We start from the raw sequence: 16,642 nt of genomic DNA on the forward strand, positions 1-16,642 counted from the left end.
GACTCTCAGTTCTTTTTCTATTATTTTCTGAGAACGATACTGAGTCTTCGTGACAACAACAGTAGATAGTCTCGCTTCTTACAAATATGATGTCACATGATTCAAAAGAATGTTGATGGCCTTGTCTGATATGATGGGTTGGTTCTTTTTGAAATGGAGCCAAAACAATTATTGGTTCCAATAGTTGCTGTAACAAATCATCTCTTGAAAAATCTATGTGTTGTTTTTGTTCAAAAGTTGTCAACACAAAGACAGTGTTAGCAGACGATGATTTTTTTTTTATCCAGTCCAGTTTTGAGAAATTTATGTCCTCAAGATAAGATAAAAACCGCTTCTGTAAAACGTTCATTGTTGCTTGCATTTTATTGTTGAAATATATATGATGCAGAGAACTTATCGCATACTTTTATTTTCTTAATAAATTTTTCCTTGGTTGCAGTTTTTCCATAAAAACATTTGACTTAAGTAAATTTATTTAAATGGTTCAGTTTTTAAGCCGTTTACTCAAATATTTCATGCCCTCAGCCACCGGTACAACCCCCCAGCAACCGGTACAACCCCCAGTAACCGGTAACACTCCCCAGCAACCGGTACAACTCCCCAGCCATCGGTACAGCCTCCAGCCACTGGTACAACTTCCCCAGCCACTGGTACAACCTCCAGCCACCGGTACAGCCTCCAGCCACCGGTACAACCCCCAACCACCGGTACAATCCCCAGCTACCGGTACAGCCTCCAGCCACTGATACAATCCCACTCCCTAGTACAACCTCCCAGCAACCGGCACAGCCTCCCAGCCACCAGTACCCTTCGACAGTCACCGGTACCTTTCTCAAAACAATTACCGTTCCCCCTCCTCCCCACACGCCACCGGTATACTGGGAAATACTGTAGTTCATCTCCCCATAATCAGCATTACAGAGCAGACCACATTACCGGTCGATGTTGTACATGAAACTTCATTCCAACGACAAGAATGGTACACACGACTTCTAGTACAGCTGTATCCAGTGGGTCAGGCCTTTCACTGTCTTCCTGTACTGACTTTTTCTGTACCCTTGTATCTCAGACCTTTATTATTATTATTGGAATTATCATCATGACCGTCATTTTTTTTGTAATTATAGTAGCATAGGAGTAGTAGTAATAGTGCTATGAGCAGCGACAGTAGACATAGTAGTAGTTGTTGTAGTCACCGTAACTTAGCTCTCGATGCTGCACATAGGAGGAACGAGAACGACAAGATAAGGGCATATGGGGAGAGAATTCAGAACGTTGATCAAGGCAGCTTCACTCCTCTGGTGTTCACAACCTCTGGTGGGATGGAACCAAGTGCAAGATGTTTCTACACATGTACGCCAGACTCGCGGAGGTGATATCCGAACAGACGCAGCAGCCCAGAAGTTATGTTACAGCCTGGTTGAGATGTCGGCTGTCCTTCTCTCTCCTTGGGTCTGCTTTGCTCTGTCTCAGGGGAACGAGAGCATCGGCCCCAAAGCCGACAACAGTTGCAGATATTGACTTTAAGGCAACAGGCACTGAATGCCGCATAGATCTGCGGCTCAACTGACTCAACACAGCTAGGATAGCGACTTATGTATTAGGATAGTTAATTTTAAGGTAATTAAATGGCGGTGAAGGTATGGCTATTGGGGGAGGATGGAGGCCACGTATTTAAATAATTAATTAGTAAAAAAAAAAAAGTAGTAGTAGTAGTGGTAGAAATAACAGTAAGAAGTGGGTGAACCTGGAATTGTTCGGGTTTGTACTTGAGTGGCAGCTCATATATTGTAGCTTATGACCGCGACTACACTATTACCTACATTATAATTATACACTACACAATTTACACTGCATCCACTGCATCATAATTAATTAATTCACTAAACTATTTACACTTTTCATTTACACTTTCCTCTACAGCACTGCACTATATCTTTTAAGTGGGGGAGGGGGGTTTGCTCCTTCCCCCTCCACTAATTCAGACGTGTTTTATATGAGGGGGTTCTACATTTAGTAGTGGCGGAAGACCCCGTAGTGGTCAACACCCACACAGATAAACCGACACTGTGCTCTGTGTACTGTATACTGTATATAAATGAACCTCCGTGTACTTTTTGACAGTACACCAACTTCTGCTTCAGATGAGAGGAAATTTACATCACAGAAAGTTAACACACAATAGTGTTGCGGTAACTCTTACTAAAACAGGCAGGCAGACGGAAATACTAAGTATAACTGCTGTAAAGTTTGCTGTTGTCACTGTATAACAACTGCTCTACAGCTGGAGTAAAACCAGTGGAAGCGGGAGTTGTAAATACTACGAGGATTCACCAGTAACCCCCACTCAGGTAATGTACTCATCTTCACCCCATCATCCAGTTACAAGGAGCGATAGAGTAAATATGTTAAAAGTTCTTGTGTTACCTGTAAAAACCTTCAATATTTGCGATGCACTGGTAAAAGTTTAGGTGAACACATGATAAGCAAAATAGAATGTATATTTAAATTAACAGTCTCGACTACACACACAAAGGACCCATGGCTCTGAGAGGAGGAACCATCACAACTGGTTCATCTGTCAACCTAAGAGGAAGTCTGTGATTGACACTGAAATGTAAATATTGCTGACAGGGCATCGTGATGTAGTGGGGTGTGGCTGGATGCTTCTAGTAGTAATGGTAGAGTTAGTAGCATTGACATAATTATATTAATATAAGTAAATACACATTAGTACCTTCACAGAGGCTCGGTCATACAGGAAAGGCGTCTCGATCTTTGTGTTCAAAATACAAAGTACAGTCGCTGTCTTTGATAATGTCCCCGAGCGTAGTGTGGCAGACATGTTTCAAAGTTACGTACAGTAGAGTAAGCAATAAAACATAAGAGAATAACGTCACACACTGGGCATAATTTCAGGTTACCTTGATATTAACATGTGCTACCGATACTACAGTAGGACAGATCTCTTCGGGTTCTCACATGACTACTTAGAACTCAGCCAATAACTGGTTGAGGACCTTACATAGTACGTGTGGAAAACCTCCGTCAATACCTATTTCCCGAGTTTACTTCTAGTGCTTGGTCAGATATTCTTGCCAGCTCAGGACACAGGAAGGGTTCTCATTGTGAATCCATTTTGAAATTATTAGAGTTTAGTTGTTTAGTTTAGTTTTAAAAAGTGTTCCTGTGGTGGTGATGGTAGTGATGATTGTCGTGGTACTGGTGGTAGTGATGGCGCGGTAGTGGTGATGGTGGAAGTGGTAGTCATGGTAATGATGATGATGGTGGTGGTGGGACGGTAATGGTGGTGGTAAAGATGATTATGGTAATGGTAATGGTAATGGTAATGACGGTGATGATGGCGATGGTGGTGTTGATGGTGGTATTGATGGTGGTAATAGTTTCGGTGTTGGTGGTCGTAGTAGTTGTGGTGTTGTTGACAGTGATGGTGATGGTGATGGTAGTGGTAATGATGGTGATGGTGATGATGGTGATGGTGGTGGTGATGGTAATGTTGGAAGCCCACCAGGAGTTCAGTACATGTTTAGTTCAGGTAATATTCTCTTTCTCATGTTTTACCTTGTTGTGTAAACGTCGTGACCCGAAGAAATTTATTGATCCTTCGAGAACTAAGGTAAAATATGCTCCATTATACTGACAGGACAAAGTAAGCTAATATGCTCCATTAAATTGATAGGACAAACTAAGATAAAATTCTTCATTATACTGACAGGACAAACTAAGATAATATGCTCCGTTATACTCACAGGACAAACTAAGCTAAAATGCTCCTATATAATATGCTCCTTTATACTGACAGGATAAACTAAGCTAATGTGCTCCGTTATAATATGCTCCAGTATACTGACAGGAAAAAACTATGCCAATATGCTCTTTTATACTGCCAGGACAAAATAAGCTCGTATGCTCCATTATAATATACTTCATTACACTGACAGGACAAACTATGTTAATATGCTATTTTTTCTGACAGGAAAAAGTAAGCTAATATGCTCCTTTATACTGACAGGATAAACTAAGCTAATATGCTCCATTAAACTGACAGGACAAACTAAACTAAACTACTCTGTAATACTGACAGGACAAACTAAGGTAATATGCTCCGTTATAATATGCTCCATTTTACTGACAGGACAAACTAAGGTAATATGCTCCATTATACTGACTGGAGACACTAAACTAAAATGCTCCGTTATACTGACAGGACAAGCTAAGGTAATATGCTCCTTTATACTGACAGAACAAACTAAGCAAATATGCTCCGTTATACTGACAAGCGAAGATAATATGCTCCTTTATACTGACAGACCAAACTAAGCTAATATGCTCCGTTATATGACAGGACAAGCTAAGTTAATGTGCTCCTTTACACTCACAGGACAAAGTAAACTAAAATAATTAGAAAATGAGCATCGAATTCAACACAAACTTAGTTAAAATAATTTCTAACTATAAAAGTATCGAACGCAAATTTACCTGCATATTCTTTTTATAATCTTTATTCCTTTACTGGAGTGGGTCAAGGAAGAGAGACGGGTGCAGAGAGTGAGAGAAAACGTGTAGAAATATGCACACATACTTTTTCATCTTCACAGTGTTCATAGTTAGCGAGTCCGTCATCACGTTAGGGTCATAATTCTTTATTTATATCTTAAAATATATACACTGGGTGATGCAGGTATTGAACAAGGAAGAACAAGACCAGATTTTTTTTTTATTGAACTTTTATTCATATTAGAACACGACAGACTAGGCGGATGTCCTGCTTGGAAGGACGTAAAACCACATGACTGTCTTTCTCTCTTCTACTACATACATATATATATAATACTTTCTCTTACTGGAGTATGATAAGAAATAGTGATCCAGGTCTTACTGAAGTCCCGTGATGGTCTTCGTCTAGCAGGTGTATTTAAACCTCAAGATGCCTTCATTTCCTGTTCACTCTAAAGCCATACTGATCCCAGGTGATGCCCTGGGCGCGCTGCTCCTCGGCGATGCGGATCTGCTCGATGGCGTGGGCGGGGAGGGGGTGAGGGGTGGGGATGAGGGGGGACTCAGCACGGAATCCCAGTTCATCAGCGACATAGCGGACCTCAGCGTAGGTGCCGTCCGGGAGCGGGAAGCTGAGGGTGAAGGAGGAGAAGCAGGAGGAGGAGCAGGAGGAGGAGCAGGAGGAGCAGGAGGAGGAGGAGGAGGGGGGGGGGGAGAGGGGTTGTTAGATATAGTCATGGAGGATGTAAATGGCTGAACAAAAAATATCAATTTGTAAACAGACTGACAGACACACACAAACATATAGACAGATGGCTTGATAGACAGACACACACATTCAGAGTAATACTAACACACACACACACACACACACGCAACTACCCTCCTCCCGACCTCCATCCAACAGACACCAAGACAGAGACACACACACACACACACACACAGATAAACACACCAATATAATACCAGTATTTATCAAGAAGACACACACACACACACACACACACTATCGCCAGTACCAATCTCACGCCTCGAGAGTCACACACCTGATCTGCTGAACCTTGACCAAGACAGGAAGTAAGAGCAGTGAGCATCTATTGTTCCCCCGTCACCTGGGAGCCTTGAACCAGGTGAGTCTTTCCCTCCTACTTGGTATAATTTGTATCTCAACTTATAGGTAATGGTAGTGAATCTTGGTGTTTTATAATGGCAGCGAAGAGGTGTCACTTAAGTACTGTGTTTTGAGTTTTCTGTGGTGAATTTTTTGTTACTTGTTTTTTTTTACCTATTATTTTGATTTTCTTTTTGTATTATCTTTTATTATATTTTTTATAGGTGTTATATAATTTTTTTTAAGAGATTTATTATATTTTTCCCAAATGTTGATTCGAATTATGGAAAAAAAAACAAAAGAACCTAAACAAAACATCGCGAGTCTTTTGTTATTTTTTCATTTCGTCTTTTTTTTTCTTTTACTTATTATTCTTTTTTTTTATGATAGAGTACTTATTATTTTTTATTAACTGATTCCCTTCTTTCGAGCGATTTATTTCTTCATTCTCACGCGTCAGGAAGAAGTATTACTACTAGTCATTGTAAATTATCGCGTGATTGCTTGATTGAGATGGTTATATGATGATGAATGAATGAGTTTGTGATTTTCTTCCCTTATATTCACACGAGTTATTGTTTTTCTCTCTTATTACTTCATCTCTGTGTTATTTATGCTTATTATCTCTTTTTTGTGATTTTATTTAAGTTATTCTTTAAGCTTTTATGGTCTTTTGTTTTTTTTAGAAGGAATTTACTTTATTTCTTGGGGATTTTATTTTACTAGTGGCTGTTGTTTTTGTTTTGATGGGAAATTTGTTTAAGTCTTTGTTGTCTTATTAGGGAATGTGTTTTTTTCTTCCTGGTTACTGTTTTCTTGAAGGGAATCTCACGCTACTTTATTTCAGTCCAAAAATCGTGAAAGTAGGCGGATGGAAAAGTCAAATATCGAGACTTTCGGATCATTTAGCGAGTGATGCAACTGATTATATTATGAAATACTGATTGTTACCTTAAGTTCGGTCATGATGTAGTGAATTTGTACACAGCGCATCGTTTGTCTGGATTATCACCGATGGATAATTTAGGATTCGGGTTTGTATGATCTATTTGGATTTAGTGGGAAAATCTGATATTGATGAAATCTTTGGAACAATGAGTCGGTTTTTAGACAATGTTAACACAAGGAGTTATGAGAGGAAAGACACTAAGCTATCTGTAATGACCTACTTCCTCCTTCCCAGTGATCGACAGCCACGAGGCTCATGACTTTAACACAGCTCACGTGTAAGAGTTCCCGGTGATGGTGCCGCGTGAGGACTTACCTGTAGGAGCCCTGCATGTTGCTCTGGCCCTGAGACCCTGGAGCTCCGATTGCGTTTACCACGATGCCGTTCTCGGTCTCGAAGTCGTATTTGAAGTTACCATCGCCATAATTATCGTAGTTGCTGCTCAAGATGGCGATTTGGTTGTAGTCTCGTTGGCCCTCGTTACCTGGCTGGTTGAACTGGCGGCCACGTTGAGGGGCGGCGATGGCGACGGCGGCGAGCGAGGCGAGGATCACCTGAGGTACCAGACCAAGGCTTTGGTAAAAATTTTATATATACACACACACACACACACACACACACACACACACACACACACACACACACACACACACACACACAATACACACATACACATATTGTGTGTGTGTGTGTGTATGTGTGTATTGTGTGTGTGTGTGTGTTACTTATGTATATTCATAATTTTGAAGATTGAGAACTGAAATTTGGTAGGGAGATGAGGGAGGGCTAGGGGACGAGCGTACACTATCTCCTGTTCCTCCACAGGGTCGAAGTCGGGTAACTCAACTAGTATATTTATATGTTTATTTTGTGGTCTCCAGTTGCACTTATATTAGTTACTGTATTGCATTTACAGAAGTGACTATCGCACCTATCATAGTTACACTCTGTCGAGCCTACAGTTACGTGCTGTAGAATTCATACCAAATAGTAGCACTCATTGGTGTACTAACACTATCCATTCACCAAGAACACAATAATAATATATAAAAAAATTTCCTCAACTGAGGGCGAGTCCGTGAACCACCATACTGCCTCACCGACAACACCTTCTACACTATCAGTTAAAAAAGATAATCTCTCTGGCAAAAAACAAAAAAAAAAACAAAAAAAACATTCCAAATAGGACACATTTAGTCTCACAAAGAAACAAACAATCACATTAATATATGTCTCAACAACGTCTCTTGCACTCACGAGCTTCATGTTGGCGTGAGGTGAGGAATATGTCTCCAGCAGGGCTGAGGACGGCGTGAGAGTGAGGATGGGACGCTGAGGACGGTGTCTGAAGGAGGCCGGGGTGTGGGAGTGTCTGAGCCCTAAGGAGTGACGGGTCTTTATATATCTACCACTGCTTCCGAGGTCAGGCGGCTGTTCCTCTCCTCCCAAAATACCTGAAGGTGATGGAGGGTTGTCACATCTCCTGCAGGTCACGGAAGGTCAGGTGGAACATTCTCAGGCGAGGGTGTGGGTAGCCAGCTGCCACAGACCACGAACAAGATGAATATAAGATGCTACTTAATTAGTGCTACTTCAAATAATGGTGTTACTTATTGGTATTCGTTCATACATTAATTATACATCCGAATTAATAGCGTTACTTTAAATAATAAAATATATGTTACTTCAGGTAATTATCAAAAGTGGGAATTAATGGTGCTACTTCAACTTTTTTTAAGCCTCACTTTTGATGTTGTTTAAAATGTGACTCAAAGGTGTTAACTTAAAGAATTAATAATTGATGTTACTTATGTGTTACTTAGAAAAACATTACTTAAAGGGGCTACTTATCTCAGTTTAATGTCAAGTGTTATTGGTATTAATTATATTATGATTGTTACTTAAAGCTGCTACTTTTTGGCTTTGTTTATTGAAGTTACTGGAATGATTACTTAAAGGAACATATTACCACACTCTATATATACTTAAGTAACATCACACTCACTAAATAAAATAAAAAATCAACTTACTTAAACAAACTGACCTTGGCATGCTAACAATAACAGTACCGCTAAGAAGATAAACACTCAAGGATTTTTTTTATAAGATTTAAACTATTATTTTTATTCTATTTTATTGTTGTGGTTGTTTAAAATTCCGCCAGGTCATCCGAACTGGGGAACTAACAACATGCAACACACAATAAAGACTTCCGGTTCTGGTTAAGTACGAGGTAGTGATGACTTGAGATTTAATGTTTCCCCAAGGAGAGGATCCGTGTGTGTTTGTCTGGTGAGAGTCTTGGGATGTTCGCCTGGTGTTCCCTAAGGTAAGAATCTCTGGATATTCGTCTGACGTTCCCTAAGGTGAGAATCTCTGGATGGTCGCCTGGCGTTCCCTAAGGTGAGAATCTCTGGATATTCGCCTGGCGTTCCCTAAGGTGAGAATCTCTGGCTATTCGTCTGGTGTTCCCTAAGGTAAGAGTCTCTGGATGTTCGCCTGGCGTTCCCTAAGGTGAAAATCTTTGTATATTCGCCTGGCGTTCCCTAAGGTGAGAACCATTAGATATTCGCCTAATCCGTCGATATTTTCTTGGTTCTTCCTAGGGTGAGCATCATAGGATTTAACCACATTGATTTATTTTCTAGAGTGTATGGGAGAGAGAGAGAGAGAGAGAGAGAGAGAGAGAGAGAGAGAGAGAGAGAGAGAGAGAGAGAATCCACTCATTTATCATCTCCACCTCTCTCACCGTATTCTAAGTATTTCAACATAATATTTTTTTCCCTCACAGTCATTATAACTTTCATGTATATAAACCATTTAGTGTTAACATATGCAGCATAGAAACGCCGCCTCACAATACAGGGGTCAAGGCTAACAGTCATAATCTAATCTTTTATGGCGGCACTTTCTCTGATCCTAAATTCTCAGAGGTTCGTGAGGTGTAATTTCCCTCTGACCTGACCTGACCTAACCTGACCTGAACTGATCTAACCTAACCTAAACTCACCTAACCTAACCTAACCTAAACTCACCTAACCTAACCTAACCTGACCTGACCTAACCTAACCTGACCTTTGAGGGACGGAAAGTTATATATTTTGAATCTTTGAGAATCTGTCTGTCTGTCTGTCCGGTTGTCTCTGTCTGTCTGTTAGTCTCGTGCTTGTCACTGTCTATCTCTGTCTGTCTGTTTGTCTGTCTGTTTCTGTTCCCCTGTCTGTCTGTCTGTCTGTCTCTCTCATCATACTCAAAGACTTGTATCTATGGAAGTCTACCATGAAGAAAATGTATGTCAGGGTCAACAGAAAACGGAGACAACGAGAGCTAAATGTTAACAAAAGGAGAAGTGAGAAATAAAATGTTTTTAAATGATACTAACAACGATTCTTTTGTCACTTTTATTCTTTATGTTATATTCTTTCTCTCTCTCTCTCTCTCTCTCTCTCTCTCTCTCTCTCTCTCTCTCTCTCTCTCTCTCCTTGTCTTCACCTTTTAGTTGATTCTTTTGTCTTATTTAATCTCTCTCTCTTTCTTCATATTTCATTTCTCTCCATCTTTCCATAGGTTAGGTTAGGTTAGGTTAGGTTAAATTAGGTCAAGTTAGGTTAGATCCGTTTAGCATGGGGGTGGTTAGGTTAGGTTAGGTTAGGTTAAATTAGGTCAAGTTAGGTTAGATCCGTTTAGCATGGGGGTGGTTAATCTTCAGGTGGATCCAAGTAAATTTTTTCCCCATTCTAAAGAACAAACCCAGATTAATGGTGAGAAGCGACGGTGTGTAAAAGGTTACTCGGTTTCATAGATAAAATTACTAGTATTATTTTTACTCTTGTCCTATTGTTTCTCAGAACAGGAGTGCGGAGGAGACAATCTGGCGTGGGAGTTTCTATATCCTCGTTAAAAAGCGTGGGTGGGTGGGTGGGTGGGTGGGTGGGTGGATGGATAGATAGATAGATAGATAGAGAGATAGATAGATAGGTAGGTAGATAGATAGATAGATAGGTAGGTAGATAGATAATTGGAATGACTACAAGGTAAAATTAAGCCTGATCTATTATCTTACCATATCTCACTTTAAATTGCTCATATGGAGAGAGAGAGAGAGAGAGAGAGAGAGAGAGAGAGAGAGAGATATCACTAACCAAAGAACATCCATCCATCTACTTCTCTCACTAACCCCAAGAATCAGCTGACCAATATTTACAAACAAACCTTCTCCACCACGTGACACAGAAACCATACTAACTCCCCCTAAAACTAAAAAAAAACTATTACAAGGAATACCGTAAGACCTTCGCATACACCAAAACACTGTATTAAACCTATTCATGAATGCTATTATCTTCTATTCTTCAATCTTCACGTTACGACATTACTTACAAGGAATTGACGTCGTAACAGTGAAGTGATTATATGTATTTGTGAAAGGTTGATAAAGGGAGGGGAGGCAAGATGTAAGGATTAAGGTTATGTGTCGGGTGAAGAAGTCCTGATGTAGGTAACTGTTGGAGGAGAGGAAACGAATGATGAGGTGTTGGAGATGGTTAGGTATAGGAGTAGAGGAGGTAGTGGAGGTGGTAGTGGAGGAGGTGGAAGAGGATGAGGAGGTGGAGGAGGTAGTGGAGGTGGTAGTGGAGGAGGTGGAAGAGGATGAGGAGGTAGAGGAGGTAGTGGAGGAGGTAGTGGAGGAGGTGGAGGGAGAGAAGGTAGTGGAGGAGGTAGAGGAGGCGGAAGAGGAGGTAGAATATGTTCGGAAGATTTAGACGTGAACGAAAAATGATAAATGATTGGGTAAGTGAGAACTTGAATTATTGAGGAGAAGGAAAAAGTGAAGGGGAAGGAGGAGAAGGGGGAAGGGGAGAAGGAGGAAGGGGGGAAGGGGGAAGGGGGGTGATAAATAATCTTGAGAAATGAGCATTAAAAAAAATATATATATGATAAATGCTCGATTAAATTATTGAAGATTATGAGTTGTAGTACACTGGAGAGGAAGGAAGAAGAAGATGGAGGAGGAGAAGAGCAAGAGGAGGAGGAGGAGGAAGAGGAAGAGGAGGAGGAGGAGGAGGAAGAGGAGAGTGTAGTCATTTATTAAACTATAACCAGACGCCTCGATCTTATCATTAGCTCTTACGTGAGGGAAGGTGCGTCGTCTCTTAACAACAACAACAACAACAACAACAACCCCTTCTAAATACACCATCTAACAACAGGTCAATTCATCTTCTTAAGGATCTTGGTACACTTGTTCTATACCTGTATTAGATTAGGAATGGTTAAGATAGTTTGGCTTAGGTTTGGGAATTGGTGTCGACTCTCATACCTCCAGGACACGGGTTCGATCAAGTATAGTCTAAATGAATGTTGTTTTTATTCGTCTAGCTTGTTGGGACGATTGATAGCTTATTTAGTCAATATTTTTGTTAATTTGACCAGATGTTCAATCTTACTGTCTCTCTCTCTCTCTTGTGAAGGAAGGAGGAGAAGGAGGAGGAAGAACAGGAAGAAGAAGAGGAGAAGAAGAAGAGGAAGAAGAGGAAAGCAAGAAGGAGGAGATGGATTATATTCGGGAAGGTATTGTAGTACACCTGAAGGCTTTCCCTAACACAGTGATCTAATACTCAGGGTAAACTGACTTAGTACATCGTGGAATTCGAGAGTCAACAGAGGTTAAGATGAGATAGTTTGTGACTCCTCCTGTGGCCTGGGTATGTGTGAGTGCTTTAGCTGTTTACCTGGTGAGGATAGGGTTATACTCCTGGTATTGACTCACACTACAAGCTGGTACTAACTCACACTACAACTTGGTACTGACTCACACTACAACTTGGTACTGAGTCACACTACAACCTGGTACTGACTCACACTACAACTTGGTACTGACTCACACTACAAGCTGGTACTAACTCACACTACAACTTGGTACTGACTCACACTACAACCTGGTACTGACTCACACTACAACCTGGTACTGACTCATACTACAACCTGGTACTGACTCACACTATAATCTGGTACTGACTCACACTACAAGCTGGTACTGAGTCACACTACAACACTACTACACTACAATCTGGTACTGACTCACACTACAACTTGGTACTGACTCACACTACAACCTGGTACTGACTCACACTACAACTTGGTACTGACTCACACTACAACCTGGTACTGACTCACTCACACTACAACTCTGGTACTGACTCACACTACAACTTGGTACTTGACTCACACTACAACTTGGTACTGACTCACACTACAACTTGGTACTGACTCACACTACAACTTGGTACTGACTCACACTACAACCTGGTACTGAACTCACACTACAACTTGGTACTGACTCACACTACAACTTGGTACTAACTCACACTACAACTTGGTACTGACTCACACTACAACCTGGTACTGGCTCACACTACAACCTGGTACTGACTCACACTACAACCTGGTACTGACTCACACTACAACTTGGTACTGACTCACACTACAACCTGGTACTGAATCACACCGGATATCAGTCATTTATTGCCTCCTCAGTGAAGATATGAATCCGGGACCAAACGGCTGACAACCAGTAAGATAATCACTCCGCCACCGCAGACATTATACCAGCGGTGTGTTTTCGGTCTTAATCATTCGCTTATTTAAGTCATACAGGCAAGTTTACAATGCTGCTTAGAGACAAGAAATAACTTCCTGTTTGTGTATGGAGTAATCTATTTCTTATATCAACAAGTGATATTTTTACTAATATAAAACACTTCTTATTTCAACTTCTGGTGATGATAGTTTGTTATAAGATTTTTTGATATGGAAATAATATTAGTTTTCTCTCAGGGTAAATAATGCAAAACAAAAGTGTCTTAATACTCATAATAGTTTATTGTGAGGAAGTGAGACGCATTCTACACCAGGAAGTGGGGGTAAGAGGGGTAGAGGGGTAGGGGAGGCAGAGTGGGGTAGGGGGGCAGGGGAGGCAGAGGGGAGGGGAGGCAGTAGCGGGGGGTAGGGGGGCTGGTGGGAGGTGGGTAGAGGGTAGGGGAGGCAGAAGGGGGGAAGCAGGGAGGAGGTAGGGGAGGCAGAGGGGGTGGGGGGTCAGGGGGAGGTAGAGGGGTAGGGAGGTAGCGGGCAGGTGGGAAGCAGGGAGGGGTAGAGGGTAGGGGGAGGTAGAGGGGTAGGTGGGGGGCTGGGGAGGTAGAGGTAGGGAGGTGGGGTAGGTGGGGGGGCTGGGGAGGTAGAGGGCAGGGGAGAAGGGGTAGGTGGGGGGGTTGAGGGAGGAGGGGTAGGGGAGGCAGAGGGGTAGGTGGGGGGGGCTGGGGAGGTAGAGGGGGAGGTAGCGTAGGTGGGGAAGCAGGGGGAGGTAGAGGGGTGGGGAGAGGGGTAGAGGGGTAGGTGGGGGGGTTGGGGAGGCAGAGAGGGTAGGGGAGGTAGCGGGGTAGGTGGGGGGTTGGGGAGGTAGAGGGGTAGGGTAGGCGTGGGGTAGGTGGGGGGGTTGTGGGAGGTAGAGGGGTAGGGGAGGTGTAGGCGGGGCAGGTGGGGCTGGGGAGGTAGAGGCAGGGGAGGTAGCGGGGTAGGTGGGGCTGTGGGAGGCAGAGGTAGGGAGCAGTAGAGGGCAGGTGGGGGGGCCAGGGAGGTAGAGGTAGAGGGTAGGGGAGGTAGCGGGGTAGGTGGGGGTGAGTCAGCAGGCGCCTGGGAGCTACAGTCTCACTCCATAACTTATTAATAATTCGTGGTCGTGTCATCGGTGTCTGGGATAGTGACTTCCTCCCGGATTTCCGTCGTTCTTCTCAAGTTCCGTCTTGTTCTTACTCCCAGACGATGCCACGGCGGCGCTGCTCCTCGGCGACGCGGATCTGCTCAATGGCGTGGGCGGGGAGGGGGTGTGGGGTGGGGATCAGCGGGGACTCAGCGCGGAAGCCGTTCTCGTCGGCGACGTAGCGTACCTCAGCCAGGGTGCCGTCAGGGAAGGTGAAGCTGAGGTAGAGGTTAATCATGTGTTAAGGAGACTTGAGTATATACAGTAGATAAACAGACTTTAGTACACACACACACACACACTTCAGAGAGGTACGACCCATCGCCATCACCCTACTACCCAGCCTTACCTGCGATGGCTTTGTGTTTGGGTATACGGATGCTATCGGTGGCATAGACCCTCAAGAATTAGACAATATGAAGACAGAAGACCTCCTCCACCACTAACTGCCTCGTCAGGTTCCCAGTCTTTGTGGATCACGACCTAGAGTAGCATAAGACCTCTGTGGTTCTCACCTCCCTTGACTTCACTAAAGCCTATGACTTAGCCAACCACATACAATCATCAACAAAGTCATTAACATTGAGATCAGGAGAAATGTATACTTGTTGTCTTATAATCTTCCTCAACAACCACCACCACCAAGCTGTACACCTCCGAGGGTCCATCTCTGCCCCGCGAGTCACTCTCCTGCGGTGTCCCCCAAGGTGTTACAATGACACCTTTCTGTTTCCTCATCCTCCTGGTCATAATGCATACAAGTCTTTCCTCCGACGATCTATCACACTGGGGCCCCAACACTCTTCAAGTCCTGATATCCACCATTACAGATGATAAATCAAGCTGGGAAAAATACATCATTAATATCATCACATCAATATTCCACCAGAGAGAGAGACAACTCAAGGAAGGTCGTGCAAGATTTCCCTCTATACTCTTTACAACACCAAGGAAGAGTCACTGATTACACTGGCTCTCTTAACTCTTTCGAACCATCATCATGACCTCATTCGTCAGTTCGGGGTAAAGGTGCTACATCACCCTAGCCACCGCAACCTTCTGTCACCTGAGGTTCCTCGCCAATGAATTTCTTTTCGACTCCACAATCGCATCAAACTCACATGGCCTTGTACACACCGCCACGAGAATAGTCCTTTTCAACCCACTGTGAAAATCCTCAAAAATTCCTGGATAAATAACATATTCAGTCCACCTTTTACTTTATGACGTTCATGTACAGTTGTGAACAAAAAAGAATTCACCAGGTAGGGAGTAAGGGAGGGAGGGAAGCGATCTAAGGGAGTGTATATAGAAGTAGGTGGAGACTTAACACCGTAACTGTACCATGCGCGAATCTCGTACAATTTCTTCTTTGGTTACTATATTTTTCAATGAACACTTAATTTGTATTCTTTTATCGTCATAATTAGCTGAGGTACCCGGTGTTGACTGATTTTTTTTTTTACATCAACACTTGCATAACTACACCTAATTTTAGCTCTGTTTAAAAGGGATGAGGCTGAAGGGAGAGAGAGAGAGAGAGAGAGAGAGAGATTACCAACTCCTTAATACTATAATCAGTCGCCCCAGTGAGTTGTGGTTACCGCTTAACGAGGAGGAGGAGAGGGAAGATGCGAGGAAGGAGAAGGATGAGAAACAGGAGGGGGTGGGGGCAGGATGATGAGGAGGAGGAGAAGAAGGAGAAGAGGGAGTAGAGGGAGGAAGAGGAGAAAGAGAAGGAGGAGGGATAGAAGGACAAGAAGGAGAAGAGGGAGTAGAGGAAGGAGGAGGAAAAGGAAATGGAGGACGAAGAGAGGAAATAGAGAATGAAGAGAAGAAGAGGAAGAAGGAAGAGGAGGAGACGTCCACTGTCTCTGAAAGAAGGACACCGTCGCCCGGGACTGTTCAACACTCCCACGTTAATTATATTCCCGGAAGAGGGGGAGGGGGGAGGGCACACCTGGTCATGGGAGAGTCTCAGTGTAATATCGATAACCTCTTTAGTATTGTGTCGTAATTTATGTCATGTCTCTTATCTCTTACCTGGTATTAGAAGCCACAAGTCTCTGGAGTACTATTATTATTACTATTACTATTATTATTAATAATAGTCTCATGTCATTATTCTTTCTTATTAGCAGTATTATATTGTTTAGTGTATGTATTTTCTTTTAATTATTACTTGTTTTATCATTACTATTCTTATTATAGTTATCACCAATGTCATGTTGTTATTATAGAGTTACTACTCTCATTTAGAGTTAAACACCAGATAAAAATTACATAAATTCTGCGTCATATGATGAAC

General features: G+C 42.6%; 1 protein-coding gene across 1 annotated transcript; it reads right to left on the reverse strand.

The window, feature by feature from the left end:
* Positions 1–4,725: 4,725 nt before the first annotated feature.
* Positions 4,726–7,964, reverse strand: LOC121867055 (cuticle protein AM1199-like). Its single transcript, XM_042366818.1, has 3 exons — positions 7,836–7,964; positions 6,894–7,132; positions 4,726–5,150 (listed from the first exon to the last, which is right to left on the reverse strand). The coding sequence occupies exons 1-3, from the start codon at positions 7,842–7,844 to the stop codon at positions 4,955–4,957; spliced, it is 444 nt and encodes a 147-aa protein (XP_042222752.1). The 5' UTR covers positions 7,845–7,964; the 3' UTR covers positions 4,726–4,954.
* Positions 7,965–16,642: the final 8,678 nt, after the last annotated feature.

This window comes from Homarus americanus, unplaced genomic scaffold, assembly GCF_018991925.1.
Source record: "Homarus americanus isolate GMGI-L3 unplaced genomic scaffold, GMGI_Hamer_2.0 scaffold32583, whole genome shotgun sequence".
NCBI lineage: Eukaryota > Metazoa > Arthropoda > Malacostraca > Decapoda > Nephropidae > Homarus > Homarus americanus.

Bases quoted from the DNA above. Each gene is read 5' to 3' on its own strand.
- LOC121867055 (XM_042366818.1), bottom strand. The intron at 5,151-6,893 runs GTAAGTCCTCAC...CTTCACCCTCAG, and splicing joins AACATGCAGGGCTCCTACAG to CTTCCCGCTCCCGGACGGCA.